Source organism: Juglans microcarpa x Juglans regia, chromosome 3D (assembly GCF_004785595.1).
Source record: "Juglans microcarpa x Juglans regia isolate MS1-56 chromosome 3D, Jm3101_v1.0, whole genome shotgun sequence".
Taxonomy (NCBI): domain Eukaryota; kingdom Viridiplantae; phylum Streptophyta; class Magnoliopsida; order Fagales; family Juglandaceae; genus Juglans; species Juglans microcarpa x Juglans regia.
The window spans coordinates 4,885,832-4,913,800 of record NC_054598.1 but is presented as its reverse complement, the minus strand read 5'-3'; the positions used below and the strand labels follow the sequence as shown (position 1 = coordinate 4,913,800).

General features: G+C 34.1%; 4 protein-coding genes across 15 annotated transcripts; 3 read left to right on the top strand and 1 right to left on the bottom strand.

Moving 5' to 3' along the window:
• The first annotated feature begins 4,035 nt into the window (after window positions 1-4,035).
• LOC121254091 (BURP domain-containing protein BNM2A-like) lies at window positions 4,036-5,669 on the top strand. The gene is made up of 2 exons (XM_041154055.1): window positions 4,036-4,338; window positions 4,591-5,669. Exons 1-2 carry the CDS (start codon window positions 4,276-4,278, stop codon window positions 5,524-5,526), a joined length of 999 nt encoding a protein of 332 aa, XP_041009989.1. The 5' UTR covers window positions 4,036-4,275; the 3' UTR covers window positions 5,527-5,669.
• A 558-nt stretch (window positions 5,670-6,227) lies between these two features.
• Window positions 6,228-11,446, top strand: LOC121255961 (ATP-dependent Clp protease proteolytic subunit 6, chloroplastic). The gene is made up of 9 exons (XM_041156529.1): window positions 6,228-6,460; window positions 6,565-6,626; window positions 7,446-7,515; window positions 8,068-8,269; window positions 8,410-8,475; window positions 9,522-9,662; window positions 10,137-10,190; window positions 10,769-10,861; window positions 11,206-11,446. The coding sequence occupies exons 1-9, from the start codon at window positions 6,375-6,377 to the stop codon at window positions 11,251-11,253; spliced, it is 822 nt and encodes a 273-aa protein (XP_041012463.1). The 5' UTR covers window positions 6,228-6,374; the 3' UTR covers window positions 11,254-11,446.
• A 6,407-nt stretch (window positions 11,447-17,853) lies between these two features.
• Window positions 17,854-20,535, top strand: LOC121254988 (polygalacturonase-1 non-catalytic subunit beta-like). Of its 3 annotated transcripts, none has more exons than XM_041155260.1 (5): window positions 17,854-17,932; window positions 18,064-18,381; window positions 18,510-18,731; window positions 18,853-19,089; window positions 19,181-20,535. In XM_041155260.1, the coding sequence occupies exons 1-5, from the start codon at window positions 17,879-17,881 to the stop codon at window positions 20,375-20,377; spliced, it is 2,028 nt and encodes a 675-aa protein (XP_041011194.1). In that variant the 5' UTR covers window positions 17,854-17,878; the 3' UTR covers window positions 20,378-20,535. The 3 variants fall into 3 exon arrangements, with proteins under 3 accessions (XP_041011194.1, XP_041011195.1, XP_041011193.1); XM_041155261.1 differs by having other exon boundaries at window positions 18,507-18,731; window positions 18,856-19,089; XM_041155259.1 differs by having other exon boundaries at window positions 18,507-18,731.
• A 197-nt stretch (window positions 20,536-20,732) lies between these two features.
• Window positions 20,733-27,569, bottom strand: LOC121254989 (dehydrodolichyl diphosphate synthase complex subunit NUS1). 10 transcript variants are annotated; one of them, XM_041155263.1, is made up of 9 exons: window positions 27,304-27,569; window positions 24,772-24,859; window positions 23,621-23,734; window positions 22,810-23,090; window positions 22,626-22,687; window positions 21,939-22,140; window positions 21,743-21,839; window positions 21,590-21,672; window positions 20,733-21,091 (listed from the first exon to the last, which is right to left on the bottom strand). In XM_041155263.1, exons 3-9 carry the CDS (start codon window positions 23,728-23,730, stop codon window positions 21,084-21,086), a joined length of 843 nt encoding a protein of 280 aa, XP_041011197.1. In that variant the 5' UTR covers window positions 23,731-23,734; window positions 24,772-24,859; window positions 27,304-27,569; the 3' UTR covers window positions 20,733-21,083. The 10 variants fall into 10 exon arrangements, with proteins under 10 accessions (XP_041011197.1, XP_041011201.1, XP_041011203.1 ...); XM_041155267.1 differs by having other exon boundaries at window positions 23,633-23,734; XM_041155269.1 differs by having other exon boundaries at window positions 22,810-23,080; window positions 23,683-23,734; window positions 27,304-27,567.
• Window positions 27,570-27,969: the final 400 nt, after the last annotated feature.

The following is a 27,969-nucleotide window of genomic DNA, read 5'->3' as shown; positions in this document are numbered from 1 at the left end:
TGCTACAAATCTCTTCTTTTTTTCTTTTTTTTTTTTCTTTTTTTTATATTATTTTAACATTTTTAAATATTTTTAAAAAATAAAAAATATACCAAAAATTATTTTCTTAATCATCAAGTAAAACAAATTAAATATATAAACAGTAAAAATGAGTGAAAAAAGTTAAGTAGAATACTAGCATTTTTCTAATTTATATCATGATATGCGACATGGATATTACTTAAGAAAATGCTTATTGAACCGATGGTTTGACTGAGGATTTTTTATTTATTTATTTTTATTTAGTGCTTAAGAAATTGAATATTATTTAATTTATGTATTTTTTTATAAAAAAAAGTATTTAAAAATATAAAAAAAAAACTCTAAAAATACACTGCATCGGTTCACCATTGATTGGGACCATCGGTCCCAATATCACTATCCTATTACTTATGGGTGGCTCTACATTCACCACTGGGAGCTTCTGTTAAGGCTCCTGCCATTTCATTTTTTTTTTTTTTTTTTTTGTACATGTATTTTTTTTAACATTTTTAAATATTTTTTTTAATTATAACATTATTAAAAAATATTTATTTAATCATTAAGTAAAAAAAAAAAAAATCAACAATAATCCTCCAACAGGGGTTTTCAGCAAAAAGAGTAGTTTTTTCTTATTACTTATTAATAACTTGAAAAAATGAATCGCATAGTTTTAAAATACATGAAATTCACTTTTTTATCTTTCTTAAAAAAAATAATAAATTCGAGATCCACTTAAAAATTTATCTTTTAATGGTGAGCTCGCTATTTTTTAAATAAATGCATATATAGAACTTACATCTTCATATATACCTCTTATCAAAATATATTATCTTTATTCAGATGTGTTTTCCTGAGATGTCATATAACTAGGGAGCATGTCATGCTCGAGGGTCAGCTTCTAGGCTTCTTCTCTATTTTTTTTTTCTTCTTTTTATTATTATGATGATATTAGAAATTTCCCGAAGATTAATAACGAAACCACATGTTATAGGTTGACCTAAAACGATAGCTTATTATTATATGGGAACGATGATCTGCATGCGTGACTGTAATTGATGTAAATTTAATTATTTTTATTTGTTTATTTATTTACAGACAGCTTGGATGCCTATAAAGAACAAAAAGAAAGATGCTCATAATTAAACTCTAATATAATTTTATTTATTTTTTTCCAGGGATTTGAACACAACCGTCATCTTCTACGTACCATTTCCAGCTAGTTAATTTTAACACTACTTGCTGTAAGTATTAATTAACAAGTTGCATAACTTGCATTTTTGTGAGAGGCCTTGGTGATCAGGTGGCCTAGATGATTCCCTCCACCAATTACTGCGTGATGCCTGGCTAATAGCTAGAAGATCAACGATTTTATGAAGATCGAGGAGTGCTATAGGCATAAAGAAGTTATACAAAATTAATTCTATAAATTGATGTGAATTTATTTACTAATCCATCAGATTTATTTTATAATAAAAATAATTTTACAATTTGATAAAACACATCAAATCACATTAATTTATAAAATTATTTTTATATCATTAGTTTATGGCTAGAGATATTTCTCTTTATGAGTTGGGGGTGCTTTGGGGGCATTTACGTTGTGCACTTGTATTTGCCGATGCAAGATATATAAGTAAAACTGACCTGTTTAATTGGCTCTTATTTTTCGCGTTGGAAAAAAAAAAAAAAAAAAAGACTGCTAGACACAAAATATCTGAACAGTTTTTAATAATTTTATTAAATATAAAAAACACTTTTTATTTTTTTATTTTTTTTAAAGTGTCTTTGGCGCAGAAGTTGATTTTTTTTATCACATTCATGTCAAGTGATCATGATTAGTAGTACTCTAGCTTCCTTTATGAAGGCAATTAGTCAAGCTAGCTATGGTATCAAAATTAAAATTCTGATGATGGATAAATTAAATTATTTCCAATATCATATGTCCAATTTATTCTACATTACTCATCCTTTCTCATATATTTTCTCGTCAAGAATAATTAAAATGGAAAAAGCAGTACTAGTTGTTCGGTATATTATTAGTGATTGCATGCAGCCAGGATTCAATCAAACCTAGATTTAAATCCAAGAAGTGGGTGAAATTCGTATTTTCCTTGAGGAAAATGTTATTAGTAAGATATTAAAAAAAATCCTAAAATTTGCTATTTTTTAAATGCAAAAGACCTAAAAAAAAGGCTGTTAATTTATTTATTTCTCCCGACTTTGGGCCGGGGAGCGCGCGGACCCTCTGGTTTCGTCCCGAGTGCATGCACCATTGATCTTCAGCTGACTTGCGGGAAATAGGAAAGAAGATTCCGGCTCAGTGGCTGCGTGACGAAACTAAAGAAGGACAAAATGCAAACTTCAACCAATAATCATGTGAGACAAGATTAGCGGATTCAGGAGATGAAAACAGCATGAAACCGGTTATGTTGGCTAAAAGTCAACTTGAAACGTGCATCAAAATATGAAATGTCTACCTGTAGATGGAGTTTGCTTTATCCCCAAAAATAAAGTTCTTCTAGATATAAGGCAGACTGGGCTGTCTTTGTCTGCCGAAGTCAACTTCGTAGGGTGCATCATGGGGTTTGGCCGGTTGGGTGCATCGTGGGTTGGCTGTACGTTTAGCTCTCTAGGGCTTCATAATTATAGTTTCTAGTGACATTTAGCCCAAAGTAAACGACTAAACTGCTACTAGATTGGTGATTGGAATATTGGCTGTGCAGTCATGGCTGACAATAGTATTACTTTCTCTGGCTATATATGCAACTGAGAAGTACAATGGTGGTGGCATGACGTAGATTTGATGCAATGGGGAAACAGATGTGGGGAAGAAGTTGAAGTACTGTTGTTAGATTTGGATGGAAGTGATATTGTTGATATCTTCTAGATTTGATATGATGATAATCCTTTGTTGACTTCTGCTTAGAGGTGACAATTGGTGAGCAGACGGCCACGCAAATTCATATGTCGGAGTTTGCCATCTTGAATAGTTTAATGATACCCATTTCAATTTGTCTTAATCTACAGTACTACTGGATTGTGAATGGCCAAAACACGTATGTTTTAGCTGTACTAATAACTGGACTTCTGCGGAACGTACAACTTTTAGCTGTACTAAAATCTATATTGTAGCAAACTATTGCTGAGATTCGTATCACTTTATCGTTGTTTCTACCTTAAGATTACGATGGGATGATCAGCTGAATTAAATTGAGTTAAATTTTTTTTTTAACAGTAGTAAGTTAAAGCGGTAAAGTGAGTTTTATATTTTAAAATAAATTTAGATGTGTTTAAATATTAAGATAAGTTTAGATATTTTTATAAGAAGTTAAAAAAGATTATGGATTTTATGTATAAATAAGTGTTGAGTTGAAAAAAATTATGTATCTCACGTATAAAGAGATTTTAAATTGAAATAAATTTAATAATTTAAAAGTTAATGTTTAGATCTTAGAAAATATCTAAATCTGCACCGAACTTGAGGAAACAAACGCAGAGGAAGTCCATCTAAGAACTGGCCTCTCTAGGAAAGATAATTCACTGATGGGAAATATTTGTAGTCATGCTACAACTATTTGGATGCTTCAATCATTTCTATGAAGATGGCCTGTGTTTTAGCCATGTTTCGTAGCCATTCAATGGCATGGAAGAATCCATCAATTTTCTTTGCAAGGACTGACAATTTGCAGAATTACATGGCTTCTCCAGATGCAGTACAACCTTCCGTAAAATTCTTAACCTTAATTTTAATTAAGGGTCCACCTTTATAAAGAAATGAGAGAGGGAAATTAAATTGATCAGTTTGGTTGAGCCCCATTTCCAAAGGAATCAACTTTAGAGTCAACCTACAAACCATCTTTCTGGAAAAAACCAATTCATTAAGACAACAACTGTTGACTTAGGGCAGGAATTTTCAAGGAAAAATCAATAGAAACAGCTTATATATCTGAATCAAATGACACCACTTTGGACTCAGTACTCATGCCCAAGTCTGCTGCCGACTACAGTGGGTTTTGCTTTCTGGCCTCCACTACCACCTCTGTCCCATTTATTTAGAATATTAATGTTCCAATTGTTTATACACTCAACAAACTTTAGCTGTGTGGATTAAAAATACCTAAGTCAAGATGTAATCATTAAAATAAAAAAACCCCAGTGCTATATCTGATGTTACTTGCAGCTTACAGATTGATACCCAGATAGCAGAGAAGAAAAGAAAAATTAGACTTCCTAAGAAAAGAAGATCAGGGAAAAATGCGTCTCCGGATTGCTTCTTGTACATGTGGCATCATTGTTTACGCACTAGTTGTTCTATTGGTAAGCTCTTTGTCCTGTTATCTCTCACATCACTGAATTTCCACCGATTCACAAGATTGAAATGCTCCTAACCATAGTACCTTACTAATCTGGTCATCCTTGTCAACTCCTGATACTGCATACCTGGTAATTAATTAGCTGTTGCCTTTGAGCAAAAACTTCAAAATTCTTAAAACTTTCAATTTACTCCATTTTTCTTTGGTATTTATAATTTCGACGACTTGTTATCTTCTGCTAATGATATTATGGCAGACTGCACAAGAGAGTAATGCAAGGAAGCTGGTTACAGGATATGGAAAAGATGTTAACATGAAGAAGGAATATGATATACATCAACATGCCATGGATGGCCATCTAAGCCTTCGAGACGATTCTGAGCAGAGTAATGGTGGTCATATAGAGATCAATCGTGAGCATATAGGCGAAGAGGTACATGAGGAGAATGGTCATGAAAGGATCCTAAAGAAGCATGCGTATGCTCATCCAGAAATGCACATGGATCACATGGACCCTGCGCTAAATATTTTTTTGGCTATAGATGATCTAAAAGTTGGGAAATCAATGCCAATTTATTTTCCCAGAAAGGATCCTTCAATGTCTCCTAAATTGCTTCCCAGAGAAGAAGTTGATTCCATTCCTTTCTCATCAACACAGCTTCCATACCTTCTTGAATTCTTCTCCTTCTCCAAGGAGTCACCCCAAGCCAAGGCTATGGAATACACACTGGGACAATGTGAGCTTGAACCCACTAAAGGAGAGACCAAGTTCTGTGCTACCTCCTTTGAGTCCTTGCTTGATTTGCCACGTAGCTTCCTTGGATTGGATAGTCGTCTAAAAGTTATAACCGCTACTGATCTCAGAAACTCAACAGTACTTCAACAGAACTATACATTTTTGGGAGTGAAGGAGATTTCAGCACCCAAAATGATAGCTTGTCATACTATGCCTTACCCTTATGCAGTTTTCTACTGCCATGGCCAAGAGAATGAGAATAGGCTGTTTGAAGTTTCACTAGATGGTGAGAATGGAGAGACAGTGCAAGCAGCTGCTATTTGCCACATGGATACCTCTCAGTGGGATCCTGAACACGTGTCATTTCGTGTGCTCGGAGTTGAACCTGGAAGCTCTCCCGTGTGCCATTTCTTTCCGGCAGACAATATAATTTGGGTGCCCATCATGTCAGCTTAGATTATATTGAAGTCCTTGCGCTTCAATATATTGAACTGTTTATGTAATAATGCGTGCAAGTGTCCAGTGAAGTGGACTTTCAAGTTAAGAAGTCGTAAATTCAGGCCAACGACGGCGCTGGTGTAATGCTTTTAGAGGCATTAATTATATGTACTACAAATCTAAACTTTTTTTTTTTTTTTTTTGGTTATAAATGATGAAAATATACGTTATTATTTAAATATATATAATATATTTATATGTATGTTTTTAAATAAAATAATAATAAAAATGACAAATCAGCTCCTTTCGGTGAAAAATATCCTGAAGACTCCACTCACCCACGGAGTTTCCTTTTCCGAGCCCAGCCCAGCCCAGAATGATTGGTCGTCCTTGTTTTATTTTGGGCCGTACTCCAACAATTAGTTTATCATATTATTAAAGTCCCTTTTTTTCAATTAAGAAAAGTTATTTGATTGGATTAATTTTTCATACAGGCATTTATAATCTCATTCGCAAAGAAATATATAGCCATTCAAACTGGTGTTGTTAATTTTATCTGTGTTTTCTTTTTATTTTGAGATCCAAATATTTAAAATATATCAACAGAAATTACAAAAAATTAATTTATAAAATGATTTAAAATATATCATCAGAAATTACAAAAACATTTCTTTAGTTTTTAAAGAAACTATAATAGATGAAAAAAAAAATTGAAAAGAAAAAAGTAGGGTTCATGACATTAATTAACAGTAACTTCGCGGTTTATACTTTTCAAGCAAAAAATAGAACTTGTTATCTATCTCAACGACGCCATCGCTAGATTCGCTACTGTCTCACTCTCTCTCTCTTCTCTCGCCGAGTGCAAGATGGTAGCTTCAGCTATCTCCGCGCGTTTAAACTTCTCAATCGCTTCTTGTAACGGAGACTCGTCCATCACTTTATTTTCCCGCAGGTATCTATGTGCTCAAACACGCACAAACATATCAATTGCATAGTTTCAGTCAGTTGGAAAATTTTGATTTTGCTTCATGTTGTCAATTCTTGGATTTCTTTCAGAAACTCAAGGAGGTCGATAGTCTGCGCCTTGCCAAGTCCCTACCGAGATTCTTTAACATCTGGTATCTTTTACAATTCGAAAATTTGGAACTACTTTTATAATTAATGTAGTGTAAGAGTTCCTTTTTCTTTTTTCTCATTCTCAGTCGTTTAGTATATGCTACAACTCGATTTTGGGACGACCGAGTTGTCTTTTTTGAGCTAATTTTTGCTAAGAAGCAGTTTATTGAAGTTACTTTTTTGTGATAAGTAGTTTAGGGAAAACATTTTTTAGAGTTACTTAGAATAATGGTTTTTCTTTGGTATCAAAATTTACAAGTGGTAACCTTTTGGTAACAGAGCAAGTGCTCATGAGTTCAATTGTGGTCATTTCCCATAGCTTGGATTTTTTTTTTTTTTTTTTTTTATTGGCACTGGTGTCCGAGAACAGTGTCCCATCTAATCCCGAGGGTGCACAAGCTTTTGCAAGGAGTTTCCCGCAAGTGCACCTCGGGCAATTCAAGGGGAAAATCACCCCGTCCGATTCCCCCTAGGAATTATTTGCACTCAAGAGGATTCAAACATTAGACCTAGAGGGAGCATACCACCACGACCAAGGCCTTTACCACTTGAGCCACCAACCCCTAGGGGTTGCCATAGCTTGGACTTTGAGGGTAGGTCTTTCATTTCATCCAAAAATGTGTCATGGTCAGAGGTTTTTTAATTGAAAATTCCCATTAATGCTTATTACTTATCAAAAAAAAAATCCCATTAATGCTTATTGATTATTTGTTGAGCTACTGAATATGTTTGGTTAGTCCCAAATCTTGTAAAGATACATAAATGCCTCCGTGATGGCCAGCATAAAAAGATAGTTCTAATATATGTATCATGGTGCTCAGGCTTATCCAGTAAAACTTGTGGGTTACCTCGTAAGCATGCAGAGAAGGATTTTCATGATGTTGGTAAAAGGTGTGTGACTTGTTCCCTTTTCGCTTAAAGTGCTTAATGTTATCCTCTTTTGTTTTTTTTTTTTTTTTTTTTTGGTAATATTTACACACGCGCACATGTATATAGGCATATGTACAAGCTACAACCACTTGTATGTATGCGTATCTGTTATGTAATGGTGGTCTGTACATCTTTTGTATCGACTACACATGAATTTTCAAGTGATTATTTCATTTGAATAGTATGTGGTTGCACTTAGAGGTTTTCTTTACTTATAATGGAGTGTGTTACAACAGTGCCACCGTTACATCCATCTGATAGAAAATTACATCAGAGAAATGAATAAGCATGTGTTGGAATTGGGTTGAGGAAAAAGCATTGCATCCGAGCCTTGTTTCTTTGGATCTATCTTCACAATATTAATAGGAAACGTGTTACACATGCCTATGATCTATTAAGCAATCTTTTTAGATCCTATAACGGTAGATGTTTGGTCTGGTTCCATGTTCTCTCCTTCTCTAATTAACTATTTGATGGAAAAAATAAGCCATTTAAACTGCATTTGATATGCAGTTATGATGCAATAGAAGCCAAAACGGGGAATCCACCCATAATGCCAGCTGTGATGACCCCAGGAGGGCCTTTAGATCTCTCGTCTGTGTTATTCAGGAATCGCATAATCTTCATTGGGCAGCCAGTCACCTCACAGGTGGCTCAACGAGTCATATCGCAGCTTGTAACTCTGGCAACTGTTGATGAGGATGCAGATATTCTGGTGTGGTTGTGTTGATAGTAATATTTGAATTGATGCATTGGGAGTGTAAACTCAATTTTCTACAGCATGTTTTGTTTAGTTTATTTTTATTTATAAAGATAACTCTTTACAGCTTATGAGTTAGTCCTGTACCTTGTCAGGTGTATTTGAACTGCCCTGGTGGAAGTACATACTCTGTCCTGGCCATATATGATTGCATGTCTTGGGTAAGATTAAAAAGAAAACTGTTGCATTTCTCTGCTCCCGTTTCTTAATTAGTTTTTGCCACCTTTAGTAATTGAAAAATTATTAGTCTTTGCTACCTCTAGCAGAATATTAACTTTTTCTTGGTACTCTGGTATTGTAATGACCTATTAAAAGCTGAGAAAATTTTGATTAATCATAAACACTGTATTGGCGTATCTCCTTATATGCAATGGTTGTGATATTATGTCTTAGAAATCCCATACAAAGTTGTTAAGTGCAAATCAAGCCCTCTTTTTTTACCCAATAATCCTCAAGTTGAAAGCAATAATGATGAATTAAACTGTTGTCTAAGTGACTGAAATGATTGGAGGAGATCTAAAAGGAGAAAATAGATCAAATGAGGAGCACAAAGGTAAGTAACATGCCAATGTATGTGAATTTCATGCTTGCTAATTCCAAAAGGTGGCTTGACCATTTTACTGACCAAAATACCTAACTTGAACGTAAGAAAAAGAACCTATGGAGAACGGAAACTAAAGGAAGAAGATTGCTAAGGAAACAAAAAGATAGGTCCCTCTCTCTCTCTTGCTGATTTCTTTTTTTTTTTTCATTTAGGCAGTTATTAGTTTTTATAAGGGACATTCCAGACAAACGGGGGAACAACTGATAACGTTTCTGTGATTGGGCTTTTTTTCCCCATGCTCATGCAAACCGTAGTTTATAGATTACAAACAGAAGGATCATCTTCCTTTAAATTGTAAGAGCAAGTTACCAGACTGTCACTGGATATTGACAGTTGCTTCCCATGTACTCGTATGATCCTGTTAAGCACTCAGGCTAGCGTGCTAAACTGTTAATCTGATTATCTTTTGGCATTAGATGATCAGGATTGGATTATGAGGTCATTAGATACTTGTAAGTAAAAGCATGTATTGCGAGATACCCCATCTCGCAAATGGCATTACTGTGTATACAACTATTGTTCTTGTTTTTCTTTGAAAAATAAAAGTAAAAGAAAAGTCTTTGATTTCTCACTCTAAGAGCATATATTAACTCATATATTCAGATAAAGCCTAAGGTTGGCACAGTATGTTTTGGAGTAGCAGCAAGCCAGGGAGCACTTCTTCTTGCTGGTGGAGAAAAGGGAATGCGCTATGCAATGCCAAATGCACGTATTATGATACATCAACCACAGGGTGGATGTGGGGTATGAATTGCCTTTTAGTGTATTTTATGGCATTTTATGAAAAGGAGATGCTTGTCACAGGATATACCATTTTTCCAAGCCAATTTCATTTCCTCTTTTATGTTTGCCTCTTTTTTTTTGTCCTTTTGCTGTTTTATAATTATGCTGGTGTTTGAGATTAGAAAGTTAATGTTTACGTTAGTTTTTCCTATCTACAGTGATTTGATAATAGCAAATTACAATAGTATCATATGAAATGGATTTGGGATTTGGTATCGGGTTTGGGTACAAGCCCTAGTATCAGATTCTTTTGCTTTTCAATGAAGTTCCATTCTTAACCATCTCATGTCCTGACAATATGGGAATGGCTGGGTGAAGTGGTCCCTCTGCGTAACTTAATCCATAAATGTCTTCTCAATGGCATTTGTGATACAGCTAATTTCATATGGTGGTAGATGTGGCATGATTCTTTTGCTAAGATATATTTGCTTACAGGGTCATGTGGAAGATGTGAGGCGCCAAGTGAATGAAGCAGTTCAATCTCGCCATGTTAGTCTCCTTTTTCCTCTCGGTTGCATGCTCTGAATTATCTCTGGACAGTTAGAATGTGGTTCAAATGATGCCACTTATATTCTTTCCAATTTGAATAAAAAATGAAGAACATGACTCACACAACTTGAATATAAGTTTTGAGCATTCGAGAAACTGAAATTAGGTTTACCGTTGTGCTGGGCTGGACTGTTCAGATTAATTTCACTCTGCCCTGCAGTGAAGGTGACGATAGAGATATGCATCATGATTGTTAGAAAAACCAGGCTAATCCTTCGTTGGACTAGTAAATACAAATGACTTGATCATCATAAGAACTGTTGAATGATTAACAAGGAACCTACGTTCTTTTGCTGCATTCTTGCCTTTTAGTAAAAGTCTATGATCCGAAACTTGCATGATTTCCAGAGCTTTGACAGAAAATATCGATATAGCATTAGTGCATTTTACAATTTCCATAACACTTGAGATTAGGATTATTTTCCATAGTCGACCCCTAAATGAATTTACCAATTTCTAGAATATCTGTTTCCAGAACATAATTGTACTTTTCTTCTTTGTGTGGTAATATTATGCAGAAAATTGACAAAATGTATGCTGCTTTTACTGGTCAATCTCTTGAGAAAGTGCAACAATACACTGAAAGGGACCGTTTCTTGTCTGTTTCTGAGGTAATGTTGCTCGGCCTGTTTTCCTATTTAATCCATGTCTTATTTACTTGCGTATTATTCAGATGAGTTAAGGAAATGGCCAAGGGAAATTTAAGCTGTTTGCATCGCTAGAACTTTATAGGCCAATTAAGCGGTACCTCATGAAGATATTGCTTTTGAGACGTAATGAGTGTAGACCCTGCATACTCAAGATTTGAGATTCGAAGCCCAGTATAATGAAAGAGATTCCATTCTCTGCTCCTAATTTTTTTTTCTTATCCCAACTTACCTGGACTCTTAGTGTTCCAGTACATGTTCTCCACCAAAACTAACCGTTTTCTTGCGGTTGCTGCCTCTAATTGCAGGCTATGGAGTTTGGACTCATCGATGGCGTGCTAGAAACTGAATATTGAATTCCGATATTTTTCCTAACCATTCATGTCTTGAGAACATCAGAGTTCAATTTGTTATCAAACAGATATCCTCAGGTTGCCTCAAGTTTGCATATGATATTTCATCAAATGATACATGTCAAGCGCCGCTTGTATTTCTTATCTCAATTAAATTAAGCTCTGATCTTCAAAGGCTGGCTGTTTTGGGTTGTCATTCTTGATTCTTCTGGGTGAAGTTGCTATCTATTGCTTTAGATTAACATAGAACAGCTTGTGTTGTTACGGATCTTGGTCTAAGCCAGATGTCATAACCCTCGAGAAATTGAGAACTCCAACATCTTACATGATCAGCGTGTAATCTATACTGGGCGAAGAAAAGAATTTATCATAATTATTGGTCTGTGTACTAGGAAATTTTTTTCACGAGAAATACTTTAACTACAAAAAAATCTCATAAAAATAAACTGTAAACCTACAAAGTGGCTTGATATGGTATATTAGATTGTAAAGTTATTTTTGTGACGTCTCTTTGTAGGTTTAATTATACATAAAGGAAACAATGTGGGACTAATGATAATTATACAGTAACTCTATTATCTTAATCGATTGTCCATCAGTTTAAATAATCTCCCTATATCTTTTCTATCGAATCGTTGAAAAGAAAGAAAGCATATCAATTTGTTTTTCTTGTCAAGATTATAAACCTTTTATTAAAAGAAAAGGAAGTAGAAGATTATAAATTCAACTCCCTATCACCTAAGATAATTTTTTTAAGCTCTTCCTCCATCTCTAGCCTCTAGGGAATTAGAAGAAACTAACAAATAAATAGGTAAATTGTAGATAAGAGTTTACCTCAAAAGTCGTGGCTTTAAAAAAAAAAAAAAAGGAAAATGCTATTTAGACCGATAAAATTGATCGATTGTGATTTTATTTTTATTTTTTTTTAACTTAATGGTTAAGTAAATGGTTATTAGTGAATTTATATTTTTAAAAATGTTTTAAAATAGGTAAAAAATGATTGAAATAAAAATAAAAAAACTACATTTTGCACTTGTTGGTCAGCTTTCTAGATTAGAAATGCCAGTCCAGTAGTATTATAAAAAAAAAAAAAAAAACACACAATAAAAGATAAGGACGACTGCTTAAACTATAACAACACAACCACCTAGGGATCCTTTGATGGAATGGGGAGGATCGTTCTTGTACTTGGGCAAAATTATTAATATCCATTCCGGCCTATGACTTTTCTTCTTAGAAGATGGAAACCTTTTAACGTATAAATCACTCAACTCGCATGATCCCTCCTTAACTAGACTGGTTATAAGTGGTTACATATGCCCAAAGATGTTGAGTGCCTAACAATAAAAAATAATAATGATATACTACACCTTATTTTATAATTAATTAATGTGATAGAAAAATATTATTGAACCATCTAAAATTTACCGCTTAAATGGTCTTCTTGACTTGATACCACCATGTGGCGTCACGTGATTTATTAAGAAAAAAAAAATACAAACACAAAAGAAGTATAAGGAATCTAGAGTTTCAATTTTTCTCTTTTATGATCTTTGACACCCTTGTTTTGATTTTTTTTTTTTTTTTTTTTTTAAATAAACCATATGATGGTGAGAAGATCATCTAAGCAAGGAATTTCAGATGGCGTGGGAGAACTCATGTGATAATGTCAGTTCATTAGAAATATTGAAAAATATTATTTGAATTTAAAATCTTACATAATTATCCTCCACTAAAATAAAATTACATAAATAACTGTAAAAGTATATTACTCATAAAAAACTCAATAAGCAAGCTAAAAAACAGTACCTAGAGGCTAGAGGGCCCAGAGCATTCTTATTCTTTAATTACATTTATTTATGTATGACTAATTAATCGGTCATATAATTGGTGTTACATCACTATGTAATATATATAGTTTTGACTTACCTTTTTTTTTTTTTTTTTATGACACGCAAGTTTATAAAGCTTATATAATAAAACTTGTAGCTTATATCTCTAGCATTCTATTTATTTATTATGGTTTTATGTCACATCTCCTAAGAATCGGGGTTTAGGATCCTGCAATGCTTTCGTAAAAGTGACATTTCCCGGCACTGTTTTGAAAACACGATCAAGCTAGTGCATGCTTGAAGCCAAAGGCTTCTCAATTCTTAACTCTCCAAGGCAGTTCTCAAGCTACCCATACGTACAAGTCGATCCATACAACTAATAGCGAGTTTTAAGGTTTGTTTGGAAATACAACTGTTCTTATATATTCGTATAATATTTTATTATTATTTATAAACAGTTTACTATTATTTATAAATTATTTATTATTATTTACAAACTATTTTATTACTATTCATAAATTATCTGAAATATTCTTATCATCCAAACTAAGCACACAAGGACAATTTCTTGTTGGAAAAGCTAGCGCCAAAAACAAGGAATACCAATTCTCAATAATGATAAATTAAGGTAATTGATGATCAATAGCTCTTAATTAAAAATTTAAACTAAAGGTTCAGTGTTGAAATATTAGGTACTCTTCGAGTTGTATGGATATGAATGTTGTAATTATATTCACATCCTATCACAACATGCCATGTAATTAAAATTACATAAACATTAATTTGATTCATGATATGGTATTGTATGGTAGGATCAATGAGACTACCATGTATCCATACTCCGAGAGTACCTAATGGTTACTCCTGAATGTATGCCAAATATAATAATATAACATATATAAATCATGTTATATATATTACATATGTACATAAATAAATAAATATACACACACACATACAAAGTTGTGCGACTCAGCCATGCTACTTGTGATCAGCTGAAAGCCGAGCTTGTGATTTCAAACAGGTTATGAGCTCAGCAGCAAGCACGTATTCTCTTATTTCCAGATATCTTTAGGGGGGAGATTATATAAAAGTCAAATTTGAGAGGTCAGTTTGAAATTATGATTAATGGAGGATAGAAGGCTATTATCACTGAGGTTCGTTTTTCTCAAGGGTTGATCAGGTATACATGAGATCTCAACGCCATGCCGATTATTAATTAAGTATTCATACGTCCATTTCATTTCATATATATGAGTTATTAATTAGTTAAATAATGCTACTCATCAATGTCATCATCCTTAATTCTTTTATCATTTTAAATCACAATTACTGATCATATGACACATTAATTTGTACTGTTTTATAAGTTAATTGTTGTAAATAATAATAAAAAGTGCTAAAAATATGATACATTAGTTAGCATAGCATGATTAGGGATGACAAAATTTAAGATTAAAAAAAAAAAAAACATATATTAATTAACTTCCGAGGTGTAACTTGGTTCATGTTCATCTTCACAGAGTATATATCATAAATTTGTCGTGGTTGGTTGTACGTCGACATCTTCTAAGGTCTTCAACGAATCATTTGAATTTTGTAGACACTTGAATTTATTTGGCAAAATGTAATGATAAGGTTTGATCTAGCTATTAATTTAAAAATAGAAAAGAAAAAGGAACAAAAAAAGTCTCTGACTTTCCGTTGCCGTGGATAAGATTCATTCAACAGATCAATGAAATCATGATCGATCATGTTAATCGTTTTGTTTTATCTTTCAATTAAACTAATCTGAAATTTGTTTGATCCAAGATTCAGCATCATTCGCTTGGACTTTTCTTAATTTTCCCGGTAAATAAGTAACTAGAGGAGTCATATATATGATTATAGCAGCTAAATTCACTACTGCCATGCATGGTACTCGACCAACAACCAAATAAAAATCAGTAAAAGAGGCATGGATCGTAAGTCCTTAGATAGTAGCTAGCTAGCTAGCCATATGTGAAATTATTACTTTACTAATGAATATAAAGATAAATCTAATTATTTATATTATATTCTTAACATCATATATATATTAAATAGATCAATTTATATGTATCTATTATGATTTTAAGGTTTCGATTAGATTTTAATAATATTTCAGATCATCTGTGAATAATAGAATAGTTTATAAATAATAATAAATAATTTGTAAAAAATAGTGAACTGTTTGTAAATAGTAATAAAATAATTAAAAAAAATCTGAAAACAGTTATAAAAACAGTTATGTTCCTAAACACATCTTAAATAATATTGGTCACAAAATGAATGCTTATTAAGCAATTATATAATAATAATAATAATAATAATAATAATATTTTATCATTTTGACCTAATTAAATAATGTGAGGTACGGTTTTTCATGCATGCTTAAGTGGCGCCGCTCGTCTAGCTAGCTACGCATATGCGTGCGATCGAAGAGCTGTGTAGCCGTCGATCACTGTTTCTCATGGGGTGAGGATGCCGTACAGCGGACGGCACACATCTCTGAGCTATGTAGATCATTCGCAGTCCGGGCCGTTAATTTGTTCCGTTGTATATAAAGTACTACTGTTGTTGCTTGATTACGACAGATTTAGCAAGTGGAATGAGACATAAAATTATCTTTTTATTTTATTTTATTATTATATTTTTTTAAAATTTGTATATAAAATATATTAAATAATTTAATTTTTTTAAATTTTAATTTAATTTTTTTAAATTTTAAAATAATAATAAATTAATAATATTAAAAAAATAATATTTTAAAATTTTATCTAAAACTAAAAATTCTCATCTCACTATCTAAATCTATGTAGATTTAGTTTTTTAAGGTCTTTTTAGCAATTTATATAATGATGTCAGACAATTTAAGGTTTTTTTATAATTAAATATATAGTATGTAAGCAATTTATTTATGTCTATATATTGAATATATTTCGTAGTTATATTTTATAATTTGTATAATAATTAGTCGATAGAATTTAATAATTTCATATACTAATATGTGGGAACCACATGAAATAAATATATGCTATTATATTATGTGTATATATTAATAATATATGTATGCATATAATATATTATATTATTATTATGGATAAATATCAACTAGTTAGATATTAATTATTTATAAATTTTTAAACTCTTATAATTCAATAGATGTTCTACTTGTTAGTTGTACAAATTCAATATTAGGTTTTTTATTTTATTTTATTTTATTTTATCTAATTTATTAATTATTAAATCTTATTCAAAAAATAAAAAATAAATAAACGATTTGACTTCGAAATTTGAGTTTGATTTATCGAATCAAGTTTAAATAAATAATAAATAAAATTTCGAATTCGAATTCAAACTCCTATATTTTAAATCAAGCTGAGTTTGACAAGTCAAATGAGCCACTGCTCGATTACAGCCCTACAACTCTCCATACAAGGTGGCATGCATGCAAGTGATCCATTCAATATAATTAGTTAGAAAGTAAATTTTATTAAAAATAATGTTAATTTAAATTTATAATATAAATATAATAATATTAATACGCAGATTGATGCATAAACTTGTACGTAGCAAAACTCATTAATTCATTGAGCATGCATGGTTGCCGAGGTCTCCTAGCCCATCACATCACATTTCCCGTAAATTGTACAATTTGTAAATATTGTTTATTAAATAAAATATGTAAGAGTTTGCTGCTCATATATATTTGGTGGATAGAATATTCACACATGCGAAATTATATATTATTTTCTACGTCAACTTTATTCGATTTTGGTTGAAAAAAACAATTTCTGTTTTACAACTTGAGATGCTTTATTCGGATCGAGGAATATGAATATTCTTAAAAGGAAAAAGAAAATAAAAGAAAAGAAAAAGGGAATGAATACTCTGATTATTGAGCAAGTTGCAAAGTGTATGGGATTCTAAAGCGTATTGGCATTAATAGTGTCTACTGGCAATTAGTGCTTTAACTAGGGATGTCAAATCGGTATGCGTCGTGTTTAGGTATATATGTATATTATATTATATTATATGATCAATTCGAACATGATTTATTAAGTTTATCTCGTCAAATTTTATAATTGGTCATGCCGTGTCAATCATTTTGATCCGTTAATAAATACTATAAAATAAATTAATACGACCTGATTCATTTCAACCCATTTATATAAATGGATTGAACAGACTCGAAATTAACTCGTTTGACCTTATTAAATTTAACATAATTTTTTATAAATGCTAAAATCACAATATCTATAAAAAAAATATATATATATATAAAACTAATTACAAGTTCAAAATTATAATCCAAATATTAAAAATATTAAAACTAAAATCTCAACAATTTTACTTTTATGTATAAGGGTATAATTGTAATTTTAACTTTCTTAACTGATCATAATGGATTATAACGGGTCAAGGCAGATCAACCCGTTAAGCAATCGTATCTTAACGAGTCAATTCATTTTGATCCAAATCCGTTAAAACTAAACTTAAACTTGTTATTATCATATCGTATTTGCATTAGGTTAATGAGCTGTGTCCCATATTATCATGCCAAACCATCAATTATTGGCCTTTCTAGGCACATGGGTATGAATTAACCAACGTCATTAAAATATTCTCTCTCTATCACACACACACGCACAGCGTTCTAATGAGTTATTTTAATCAACTTAAAAAAGCCTTCGGATGGCTATAAAAGCTAGCATAGTTTCCTTGAGAATTCGCACACTGAACTAGAGAGTAGAGATCAGTTTCGTAGGAAGAATATGGCTCTTCGGTTTGCATATGGGGTCCTCCTCTTTTGTCTGTTGCTCTTAAGGGTAAATCCTGATACTTAATTTCTCACGACAGCAAGCATGCATGTAGTGTTTTGTACCATAATCTCGAGCTTCACATCGTGAAGTTAAGCATTTCTTAAGTTTTTACCTATGCATCATTTGTTTGCATGCAGTGTGACCACATCAGTGGAGCGAGGGCTGTTGTAAAGGATTCTTATGAATCTGCTTACGGTACCAAAGAGAATTTGGAAGATCCGTCGGGTTACGCGTCAGGTTATGCAGCTGCTTACCGGACTCAAAAGGTTGCAAAAGATTCTTATGAATCTGCTTACGGTTCCAAAGAGAATTTGGAAGATCAGTCTGGTTACGCTTCAGGTTATGCAGCTGCTTACCAGACAAAAAAAGATGCGAAAGACACTAATTACATCACTGCTTATGGTACTAAAGATCTATACGCGAAATACGCAGAGATGGAGGACGTTCCCGAGGATGTTAGTGATTCCCGAGAACTGATTATCACACTTTATTAATTTGAAAGTTTACATGTTATCTAAAGTTGATCTTAATTTGCCTGCAGTGTGGCCATATATTGATCTTTTGAGTTTTTTGTTTGCAGCAGAACCCTGCTAATGAAGTGAAGGACGTAGATGAACGACACTTGAAACAAGAGGAGGTGGCAAACCAAAAAGAGATGAACCAACCCTACATTGCTGGGTACACAAGCAAACAAGCAAATTACATTACTGCCTACCGAACCAGACAAGATGGGGAAGAAACTTACCTAGCTAAGTATGGTACAAAAGAAGACTCGAAAGACTCTGGGATGAAGAATAAAACGCAGGTAAGTTTTTGTTCCAGCATCTGCGATAACACTTCATTTTGGAAGTTTGCACCTTCAATACGTTGATCTTAATTTGGATTCCTTGCAGTGTGACCACTGATCTTTGAGTTTTTGTTTGCAGCAGAACCATGCTCATGGAATGAATGATGTAGCTGAAAAACACTTGAAAGAAGTGGAGGCGGATAACCAAAAAGAGATGAACGAACAGTACATAGCTGGTTATAGAAACAAACAGTATATAGCTGGCTACAGAAACAGGCAGTATATAGCTGGTTATCGAACCAGGAAAGATGCAAAAGACAATTACATAACTGCTAAAGAAGCATTGAAAAACTCTGGGATGCAGTACAAAAAGCATGTTAGTTTTTGTTTCGTGTCTGCACATTACACTACTTAAGAGTTTACGTTTTCTTAAAAAAATTGATCAAAATTTGTAATCTTGTTTGCAGTGTGGCCAGATTGATAATGATGTGAAGGACGTAGCCGATCAAAACTTGCAACAAGTGGAAGTGGCACGAGAAAAAGAGATGAACCAACCTAACATAGCTGGTTACAGACAGTATGAGGCTGGTTACGGAAACAGACAGTATGGGGCTGGTTACGGAGCTGGTTACGGAAACAAACAGTATGGGGCTGGTTACGGAGCTGGTTACGGAAACAAACAGTATGAGGCTGGTTACGGAAGCAGACAGTATGGGGCTGGTTACGGAGCTGGTTACGGAAACAGACAGTACGAGGCTGGTTACGGAAACAGGCAAGATGCAAAAGACAATTACATTGCTGGATACACAGGGAAGAGTGATCAGGGCCCTTACATTGCTGGCTATAGAAGTGCGAAAGACGTGAAAGAGTTAGATTACATTAGTTCATGTGGAGATGGGAAAGACTCTAGAGAGTCGAGCATGGTGCATGAAAATCATATGGCAGCAAAGCCATCATCCCACATGGATCGCTCGGAAGCATTCAAGTCAGGCTTTTTCACCATGGATGATCTATTTGTGGGGAAGACAATGCCCCTCCGCTTTCCCATCCAAGAGTTTCCCCACTTCTTGCCAAGAGAAGAAGCCGATTCCATTCCTTTCTCAATGGCCCAACTCTCAAACGTTCTTCAACTTTACTCAATCCTTCCAGGTTCTCCCAGTGCCCAGGCCATGGAAAACACACTCCAACAGTGCGAATCTCTACCCACCAAGGGGGAGATCAAGCACTGCGCTACCTCTTTAGAGTCCATGCTTGGTTTTGTACACAACATCATGGGCTCATGGGCGAACCTGGATGTCCTAACAATCACCCACCCCACAGTGGCAACTGTCTCGGCACAGAATTACTCTGTTCTGAGAATTTCAGAGGAAATTTATGCTCCTAAATGGGTAGCTTGTCATCCCTTGCTGTACCCTTACAAAGTTTTCTACTGCCACTTCATAGAAAGGAGCAAAATATTCAAGGTTTTACTAGGGGGTGAGAATGAACATAAGGTGGAAGCAGTTGCTGTATGCCACATGGACACGTCTGATTGGGACCCTGATCACATTCTCTTTCGCCAACTTGGGATCAAGCCCGGCTCGTCTTCTCCAATATGCCATTTCCTCCCGGTATATCATCTTGTTTGGGTTCCATCACCAACACCAGCTACAGCCTCTATCTAGACTAGGGTCTGCTTCCTGTATCTTGTGTAGATGTCGAATAAAGGTCAATAACCTGTAACATAGTGGACCTTGCGCTTTTGTACTGTGATAGTACATGGTTTTTTTTTTCCCTTAATATAAGCTTATGGTGGTGATTAATTTATTGTTTGTTGTTCGTAATTTCTGTGTGGTGAATGTCACGCACTTGGAAGTGGACTTTATGTACAAAAGGTTTGGACTCTGTTTGCTCACACGTAGCATATGAAAGATAGGCAACAACAATTACTTAAAGCCGACATCATCACATCAGCACCAATAGGTTTTTTGCTTAGTTTAAATATAAAAAAACACCAAAAAAAAAAAAATCCACAAAAAATAACATCATATAGTTGTAACTTTATTATTCACAACTAGTAAAATTCCTCAGAGAAAAATAGGGAATTAGAAACGAAGTGTAGAGTAGTAGTATAAATAATACACGATGATGACTCATTATTCATGATGCAGTCATGAGCGGGGGTGTAGGAGGTGTTCAGCTGTAGAGATATTATTTTTTCTCAGCCGCATGAAGGTATGTTAATATCCACTTATGGGCATATAAATATCTTGTGTCCAAAACAGCCAACATGTACAAGACAAAAGTTGATACAACGCGGACAAACTCGAGAATCCCTGCAGTATTCAATGGCACCACTTATTCAAGATGATGACCTCCAACTACAGTTTCTCACTTACCTGTAACAAGAAAAGAAGATCACACAATAATACATACCAGCACCATAAAACCCAATAGATGGTTTTATTTTTACTGTTCCGCCCCCATTCCAAGAACCAATAGTGAATACGGGAAAAAAAGGCACATGGCCATATTACAGAAACAAATGCAATCCAGCGTACTTACTCAGATCCAATCTGAAAGAAATAAATTAGTGAACTTATGATAATAAAGGAAAAGTTACATCAGTAAGGATTATCATATTCTATAACTTCACAAATATAAATACTTCACTGCAAGGTCATTTTATTTATTTATTTATTTAAATTTTAAGAAAGCTCACTTAGAAAACTGTATGAAAATATTGCTTATCCCAGATCAAAGTGGAAGAAGTTCAGATTTAAATTAATCGTGAAGTTTTTACAACAAAATTTTTAAATAATTTGTTTGACCATTAGTTCGCATTCATATAATTAAGTTCAAATAGATATTGCACAACAAAAGGAAAAGCCACTTACCATAGTTCTGGCGCACCATGGTAAACTTGTAAATGGCCTTTATTAGGGAACCATATCTCATGGACTTCAATGATCCCATGTGTCTGCAACACAGAAATGGTCACAATTCGCCCCCAGAAAAGAAAATACACTACAACAAGAAAGAATACTCACACAATCTCGGTATATCGAATCCTCCATGCAGGAAAACCTAGGTGGCATCTTGCAGGTCCATATACCAAGAGGAGGTCAGGTTCTGGTCCTCCACTACCTGATAGTCCATAAACATAAATACTAAAAGTTCGTAAATTAAAACCGAAATAGAATCAATCCTCTAAACCATTGAACACATCTGAAAAGTAGAACAAACCAACAGCTCTTAGCGCCTCATTCATGTGAGGTTCATTAAATATTCTTTCTTGATCTGGATCTCCACCAGAATTAGCTGATTGTAAATACTTGGCAAAAAGTAAGTTAGCTGCTTTAGCCACTGCTTCCTTTCCATCAGAGTATGAAGCAAATTCTAGAGTCATATGTTTTTGGTCAAGTAGCTTATCGTTTTCATCAGCTTCCTGTAGGCAATAAATGCTAAACTTGGTGAGAATGCTTTCTGAGATACTGAGGGCACAAATAATGCTGACTATGTTTATAACATGCATATATATAGGGGGGCTGTATCTATATGTATGTCTATGCATATATATTTATCCTTCATCATGACAAGAATGAATAACCACAAAAAGGTTCTTTTTTTTTATTTTAAATATTCAAAAGAACAGGTAAAAGTTATTTACAGTCTAGTGAATAATATACACACACCATACGTGCGCATACACATACATGCACATCAAAATTTTTCAATAAACAATTATGTTAAGTACTTCAAAACAAGCTAGGAATTACCCACTGGTGCTGTAGTAAGCATTAAACGAAGATTTATATGTCAAGAAAAGTTATCAAAACTATATTGATCATAATATGGTGAGTAACTTCCATCACTGAACAGTGGCAAACCGAGGATAAAGTGTAACTTTACTGTGGAGATAGAAAATAATACCTGAAATACTGTTGTATTGTTCATTTTCTCCAAGATGGCTTCTTTTGATTTCTTTAATACTCCTATAACATCAAAGATGGTATAATACACATCATTTACATTAAAATAGTTGCATACAAACCTTTGCATCATCACTCAGCAATTGTTCCAGCATTTCCACCTTGTTAAACACATGGGTCCTTACCTTCCATATCATAAAGGCACACATGCTTCATGCCAATTGCTTCCAGCCACTGTAAAAGTTTAGTGACCTTAGCAGTTTGGTAAGCTTCTTCACTTCCTACCACAATGGCGAGGTACCGGAGCTTGCCTAAATCAAGGGCTTTGTAGTTCTTCAGTAGTCCACTAGAAATAAGGGTACTTTCGACCACATGAGTTACCTCCAACAGAAAGTACCATATGCTGACAATAAAATGCAGAATACACCACAGGAATTGAAGCCCAAAACTGCCAATCTGCACCAGCCTTAGAAACCAGAATAAACATCGTATTTCATTTGAAGAGAAGTGCATGGCATGGATCAAAAAGGTCAATCAGATTCATCCCTAAAATCATCTTTTTCTGAGCCTACTATCCCCAACCAGCAATATTACAAGTATAACCCCTTAACAAGCATAACAAGTCATGTTTTTTATGCCCAGAAGGGGAAGATTTTTATACCCTCCCTATTCACCAGTTCTAGACTACACCCTCACCTATTCTTCATTTCAAATGTGTTGTGGGATTTCTATTTTTTTTTTTTTTTTCCCCTTCTTCATGCCAGATGGAAGTAATTTCCCAGTATATCATAATTAAATTAATCCCATTCTTTTCTATGTAAAAAGAAATGCAACTATAACAATAAGTACTGATACAAATATTTTTATTTATCAATTTGAACAATGATCCCAATCCATGCAATAACTTAATACTTTCTCCACGAATCCATCATAAAGCCAAGGATATCAGTAGGAGTCTAGGACTGCATTAAAGAACAGGGGTGAAGGTGCATTTACCCTAAAAAATACCCAGTAAATAAATTGCACCAAACAAGAAGCTCATGCTCTTGGCATCTTACTTGAGCAATCGAACGTTTCACCTTCTGCATTTCTTCTCGAGAGTCCATTAGTCTGAAAATTTCATAATAGAATAAAAAGTAAACCCATCAAATCCAAATGCGCAAATAGTAAAAGGAACATAAATTCAGAAAGAAGCGATAAGAAAAATGAAGGGGGGGAGGGGGAGAGAGAACAAGCTTGCTCAAATATGATTTCCAGCGTGTTAACCTCCAAATTTTCAGGGTCAGATCATGGTTAGAATTGTCTCAGTCCAAAAAATAGCTTATGCAAAAGGGGAATTAATGAAAAGAAAATGAATCGATTCTTTGAAGAAAACTGCTAGAGACAAACTAACGTAGCACAGTGCCACATCATCTACTTTGTTTTTCCAATTTTTCTCTCTCTCTCTTTCTCTCCCCCCCCCCCCCCAGCCCCACGATTCCTCTGTTCCCAACAGAACCCCCCACTCCCCACATCTCCCTGCATTCCCAAACCCCCAACCCCCACCAGCGCTGTACCATCTCGCCGCCATTTGCCATATTATTTTGCATTTCTCGGTAATTTAGAAAGGTCTAAAGGTTGATACTTTCTGGATTCTTTGACCTGCTGTTTGGCTATACAGAAAGCTGTGGGTAAGTAAGACAAATAAGCTAAAACGGTTGAATTGGGTTTTGCCAAGCGGAGGTCTTTTTTTGCTTTCTCGGGTCCCCAACCAATAAAATATCGAAGGTTTGGAAAAGACGACAATTTTCCTACTCTGTCTCTGCAACCATATCAATATGTTTCTGATTCAATATTACTGATTGTGGAGCAACCATTCTCAAAGCCAGTTTTCCGACAACGAAGCTAGGAATTTCACGCAATCCACGAATCTTTGGATCCAAAGCAAATTCACCCACCCTCCAAAAAACACTTTAACTTTCATAAAAAATCAAACAAAACGAAAAACAAAAATCTGGGAAAGAAAAAGACTTACCTTTTAGGAACTAGTGATGAGAGGCAAATAGATCAGATGGGTCTAGGAATTAGGAGTAGTGGAATTGGGAGAGAGAGAGAGAGAGAGAGAGAGAGATGACAGAAGAGAAGAGATGGCTGTGTCAATAAAATACCAGGCAGTGCAGCGGAAGTGGACTGGCAGCAACGTCAGTGTCGACGCTGTCAACGGGAACTAGCGACGAAGCTAGCGTGAGCTCCGGTCTGGAGGGATGGGAAAAGGGGGGGAGGGGGAGTCAGGGAGGGGTGGAATGCAGGGGTAAAAATGAAAAACAGAAAAAATGAAAATAAAAAATAATAACTTAGAGGCAGTTTGTAGAATCATTTTTGTCGGATCTAGCAGCCCATTGATTGAATGAAACGAAAGCCAAAGAGAGGATTTTTCATTTATGCGTTCAAAGAGAACCAAATACACATTGTGCTGCCGACTCATGTCCAAAAGAAATTTTCCCTATTAAGAAAGATAAACTTCAGTGTATTGTATACTATCAACTGATATTTACAGAGTCCTCTAGTATCAAGACATCCATCATGAACGTAGTTACTCCACCCAAACCTAGTTGTTGAACTTGTCTAACTTCCAGAGCAGAAATCATATGCGAAATATTTTTTTTTATAAGTAGAAATCATAAGCGAAATATCAATTTATGCTTTCATATCTCACTTGAAGAGTCTTGTTTATGAGCTTCTTCCCTTATTGTGCAATTGACACATGACAAACAACACCCAACACTTCGACGACAGAGGCATGTGGGACGCACAGAGAAACCTCAAACACTGAGCATTAGCATTGGAATAGGTAAAGGCAAAGACAAAATTTGGTTAATATTACATGTTTTGCCTTTTGCCTATTCCCATGTTGGATTATCCACCTACTCTTTATATAATAATAAAATATTGTTAATTTAATATATTTTATTATTTCTTTATATAATTTATTTTTGTCATATTTTGCATTTCTACCAATCATATGTTAATTAATAATCATACTCTAATTAAATTATTGTTTAAACAATCATATTTTAAACGGTCATTTAACACTAATAACTACAAATTTTTTATTAAACACATCTAAAATTCCATGATTACATTCCTGTTGGTATTTTGTGTGTCAATGAACGTAACCCAGGACTTGAGTGGAAAAACCTGATTAAATTCATTTTGTAATTTAATAATCTGCTTCTATTGGTAATTTTAGCCTAAATGGAAAACAGATTTGTTCTTCTCATGAGCAATATCACATTAGCATTATGAGACAATGGACTTGAGGTTAAGGTTTGCCAAGACAGCAACACAGTTTCAGCAAGACAGTACACACATCAATCCAGTTTCAGGAATGTATAAACCATTAAAGATTCAAGGGAACAAAATGGATAATTTCTTATGGTATATTTACAGCAACACAGTCTCATCAATGCAAACAATAATCAATCCACTTCTCCAGTTAATCCCAAGAAAATCACATATACACATCCTACACACAAACTAGAAGCACATTCCTGTGTATATGGGCTTTGCCTAGTCTTATTCGATCAATGAAATTTCTTACTTATAAAAAAAAAACAAACCAGAAGCACAAACAAGCACAGTATGACCACCAGATAGTCCTGCCATTAATAAAATCAAGATATTCGGATATAAATCTCATGCATATCCATATAATAAGACCGCATGATACACATATTAATTCTCAAATCAAATGGGCCATGGCGTCAATGAGCTACACCGCCCAGAGTTCTCAACATGCCGACCTGCTTCGAGCAAAGAAAAATGATACAACTTAAGCTGTGAAAGTCTAATGGTATTATTTCAATCCCCAACCCGTCCATGTCAAAAGACCTATATTCAAACAAAACTAAAGATTTGAAAATAACAATACCTAATAATTCCACATAGGAACTGCATCATACGTACTCAAGAATTAACCGTAAAAATGTTCATATTTGGAAGACTACGTGAAGTACTCCCACCGAAAAAAATGTAACACAATTTTCAGTAAGAATACCACGTTCTCACCAGTAATGTTCTGCTAGGTTGCTAAAAATGTAAGAAGCTAAATTGAGAAATACTCTGTCAATGCACCCAGGGCGCCAAACACAATGAAATCACAGGGGTTTTCGGGTTGACATTTTTTACCAGTAAATGAAAAATGAGAAGCACAAAATTTTACCCAAGGACACTTGCTACTGAGAGAGAGAGTCAGCCCAGCAAGGAAAACGAAAAATCAGAGAGGGAAAATGAAATCTCACGCACCTGGGACGACAACCACCACTAAGGAAACGACAAACAAATTTCTAGAAGCAAACACGGAGAGAAAATGGCGAAGAGGTAAGATAAAAGTTATGGAGAGGAGGGAGAGAAACAAGGAAAATTGGGCCAAGAAAGAGAAAATGCGAAAAGAGAGAGGGCGGTTTGACTGGTAGGTGCTTGGTACTGTACTCAAAACCATAAAATTATTCCTTTGCTAATCCAATGCAGATATAATCCAATGACAGTGTATTAAGGGAGAAAAACACCGAAATTTGGCAAGAATAGATATCCCAGACGAAATCAAGCGTAAAAGGACGCAAAATAAGAAGCTACAAAAATTCCAGATTTCCGAACCCACAAACATTTTTCCAAGAACATACAATAATGTAGACTCCTACCAAGTCGAAGCGTTTGGCTATGCTGAATCGCTGATGCCCTCAACCAAAGCCGTCACTTTTCCTTTACATCTCTTCGTAATCTTCACCGCCTTTTCCTTGGCCTTGAATATATCTAATTGGTGAGAGTTCTGGGCTCAAGTCTAATTAGCTTTTTAGATCGGAAGGAAAGAACGGATTTTCGCCGTGGACCCTGCTATTGTACTACTCAGCCACCATTTTTGCCCAACTACCTCGTTTTTTATTTTCTTTTTCTACTTGTGTTCCGCAATTAAATTAAATTATTTTTTAACTGAACTTTTCTTCATAAAACGTTTGAAATGAGGAAAAAAAAAAAAATGTAACAGTCCAAATCATTGTAAAATAGTGCGCCGCGCTAAACAACGTTTTCCTTTGGCCATTTTTTCTTAAAAGAATGGATTTTGATTTTCGGGAAAAATGGACTATTTGAATTCTGAAACCTTTTATTATTATTGGCGAAAAAATAATAGGGTTATTATCATTCTATTATCTATTTATTATTTTTTTTATATTTATTTTTTTTTAATTTTTAATTTTTAATTTTATTTACTGGTTAAGAAAGTGACTATTAATAAAATTATATATATTTTTAATTTTTTCTTAATAATTAAGGATGCTAAAAAAATACTTTAAATAAAATAATAAAAA

Excerpts from the sequence above, each read along its gene's own strand:
- LOC121254091 (XM_041154055.1), top strand. The coding sequence starts at position 4,276 with ATGCGTCTCCGGATTGCTTCTTGTACATGTGGCATCATTGTTTACGCA. Across the intron at positions 4,339-4,590 it reads ACGCACTAGTTGTTCTATTG|ACTGCACAAGAGAGTAATGC; the intron begins GTAAGCTCTTTG and ends ATATTATGGCAG.
- LOC121255961 (XM_041156529.1), top strand. The coding sequence starts at position 6,375 with ATGGTAGCTTCAGCTATCTCCGCGCGTTTAAACTTCTCAATCGCTTCT. Across the intron at positions 6,461-6,564 it reads ATCACTTTATTTTCCCGCAG|AAACTCAAGGAGGTCGATAG; the intron begins GTATCTATGTGC and ends GATTTCTTTCAG. Across the intron at positions 6,627-7,445 it reads CCGAGATTCTTTAACATCTG|GCTTATCCAGTAAAACTTGT; the intron begins GTATCTTTTACA and ends CATGGTGCTCAG.
- LOC121254988 (XM_041155259.1), top strand. The coding sequence starts at position 17,879 with ATGGCTCTTCGGTTTGCATATGGGGTCCTCCTCTTTTGTCTGTTGCTC. Across the intron at positions 17,933-18,063 it reads TTTGTCTGTTGCTCTTAAGG|TGTGACCACATCAGTGGAGC; the intron begins GTAAATCCTGAT and ends GTTTGCATGCAG. Across the intron at positions 19,090-19,180 it reads GGATGCAGTACAAAAAGCAT|TGTGGCCAGATTGATAATGA; the intron begins GTTAGTTTTTGT and ends TCTTGTTTGCAG.
- LOC121254989 (XM_041155263.1), bottom strand. The coding sequence starts at position 23,730 with ATGGACTCTCGAGAAGAAATGCAGAAGGTGAAACGTTCGATTGCTCAA. Across the intron at positions 23,091-23,620 it reads TTTACTGGGTATTTTTTAGG|GCTGGTGCAGATTGGCAGTT; the intron begins GTAAATGCACCT and ends CTGGTTTCTAAG. Across the intron at positions 21,840-21,938 it reads TGAGGCGCTAAGAGCTGTTG|GTAGTGGAGGACCAGAACCT; the intron begins GTTTGTTCTACT and ends ATGGACTATCAG.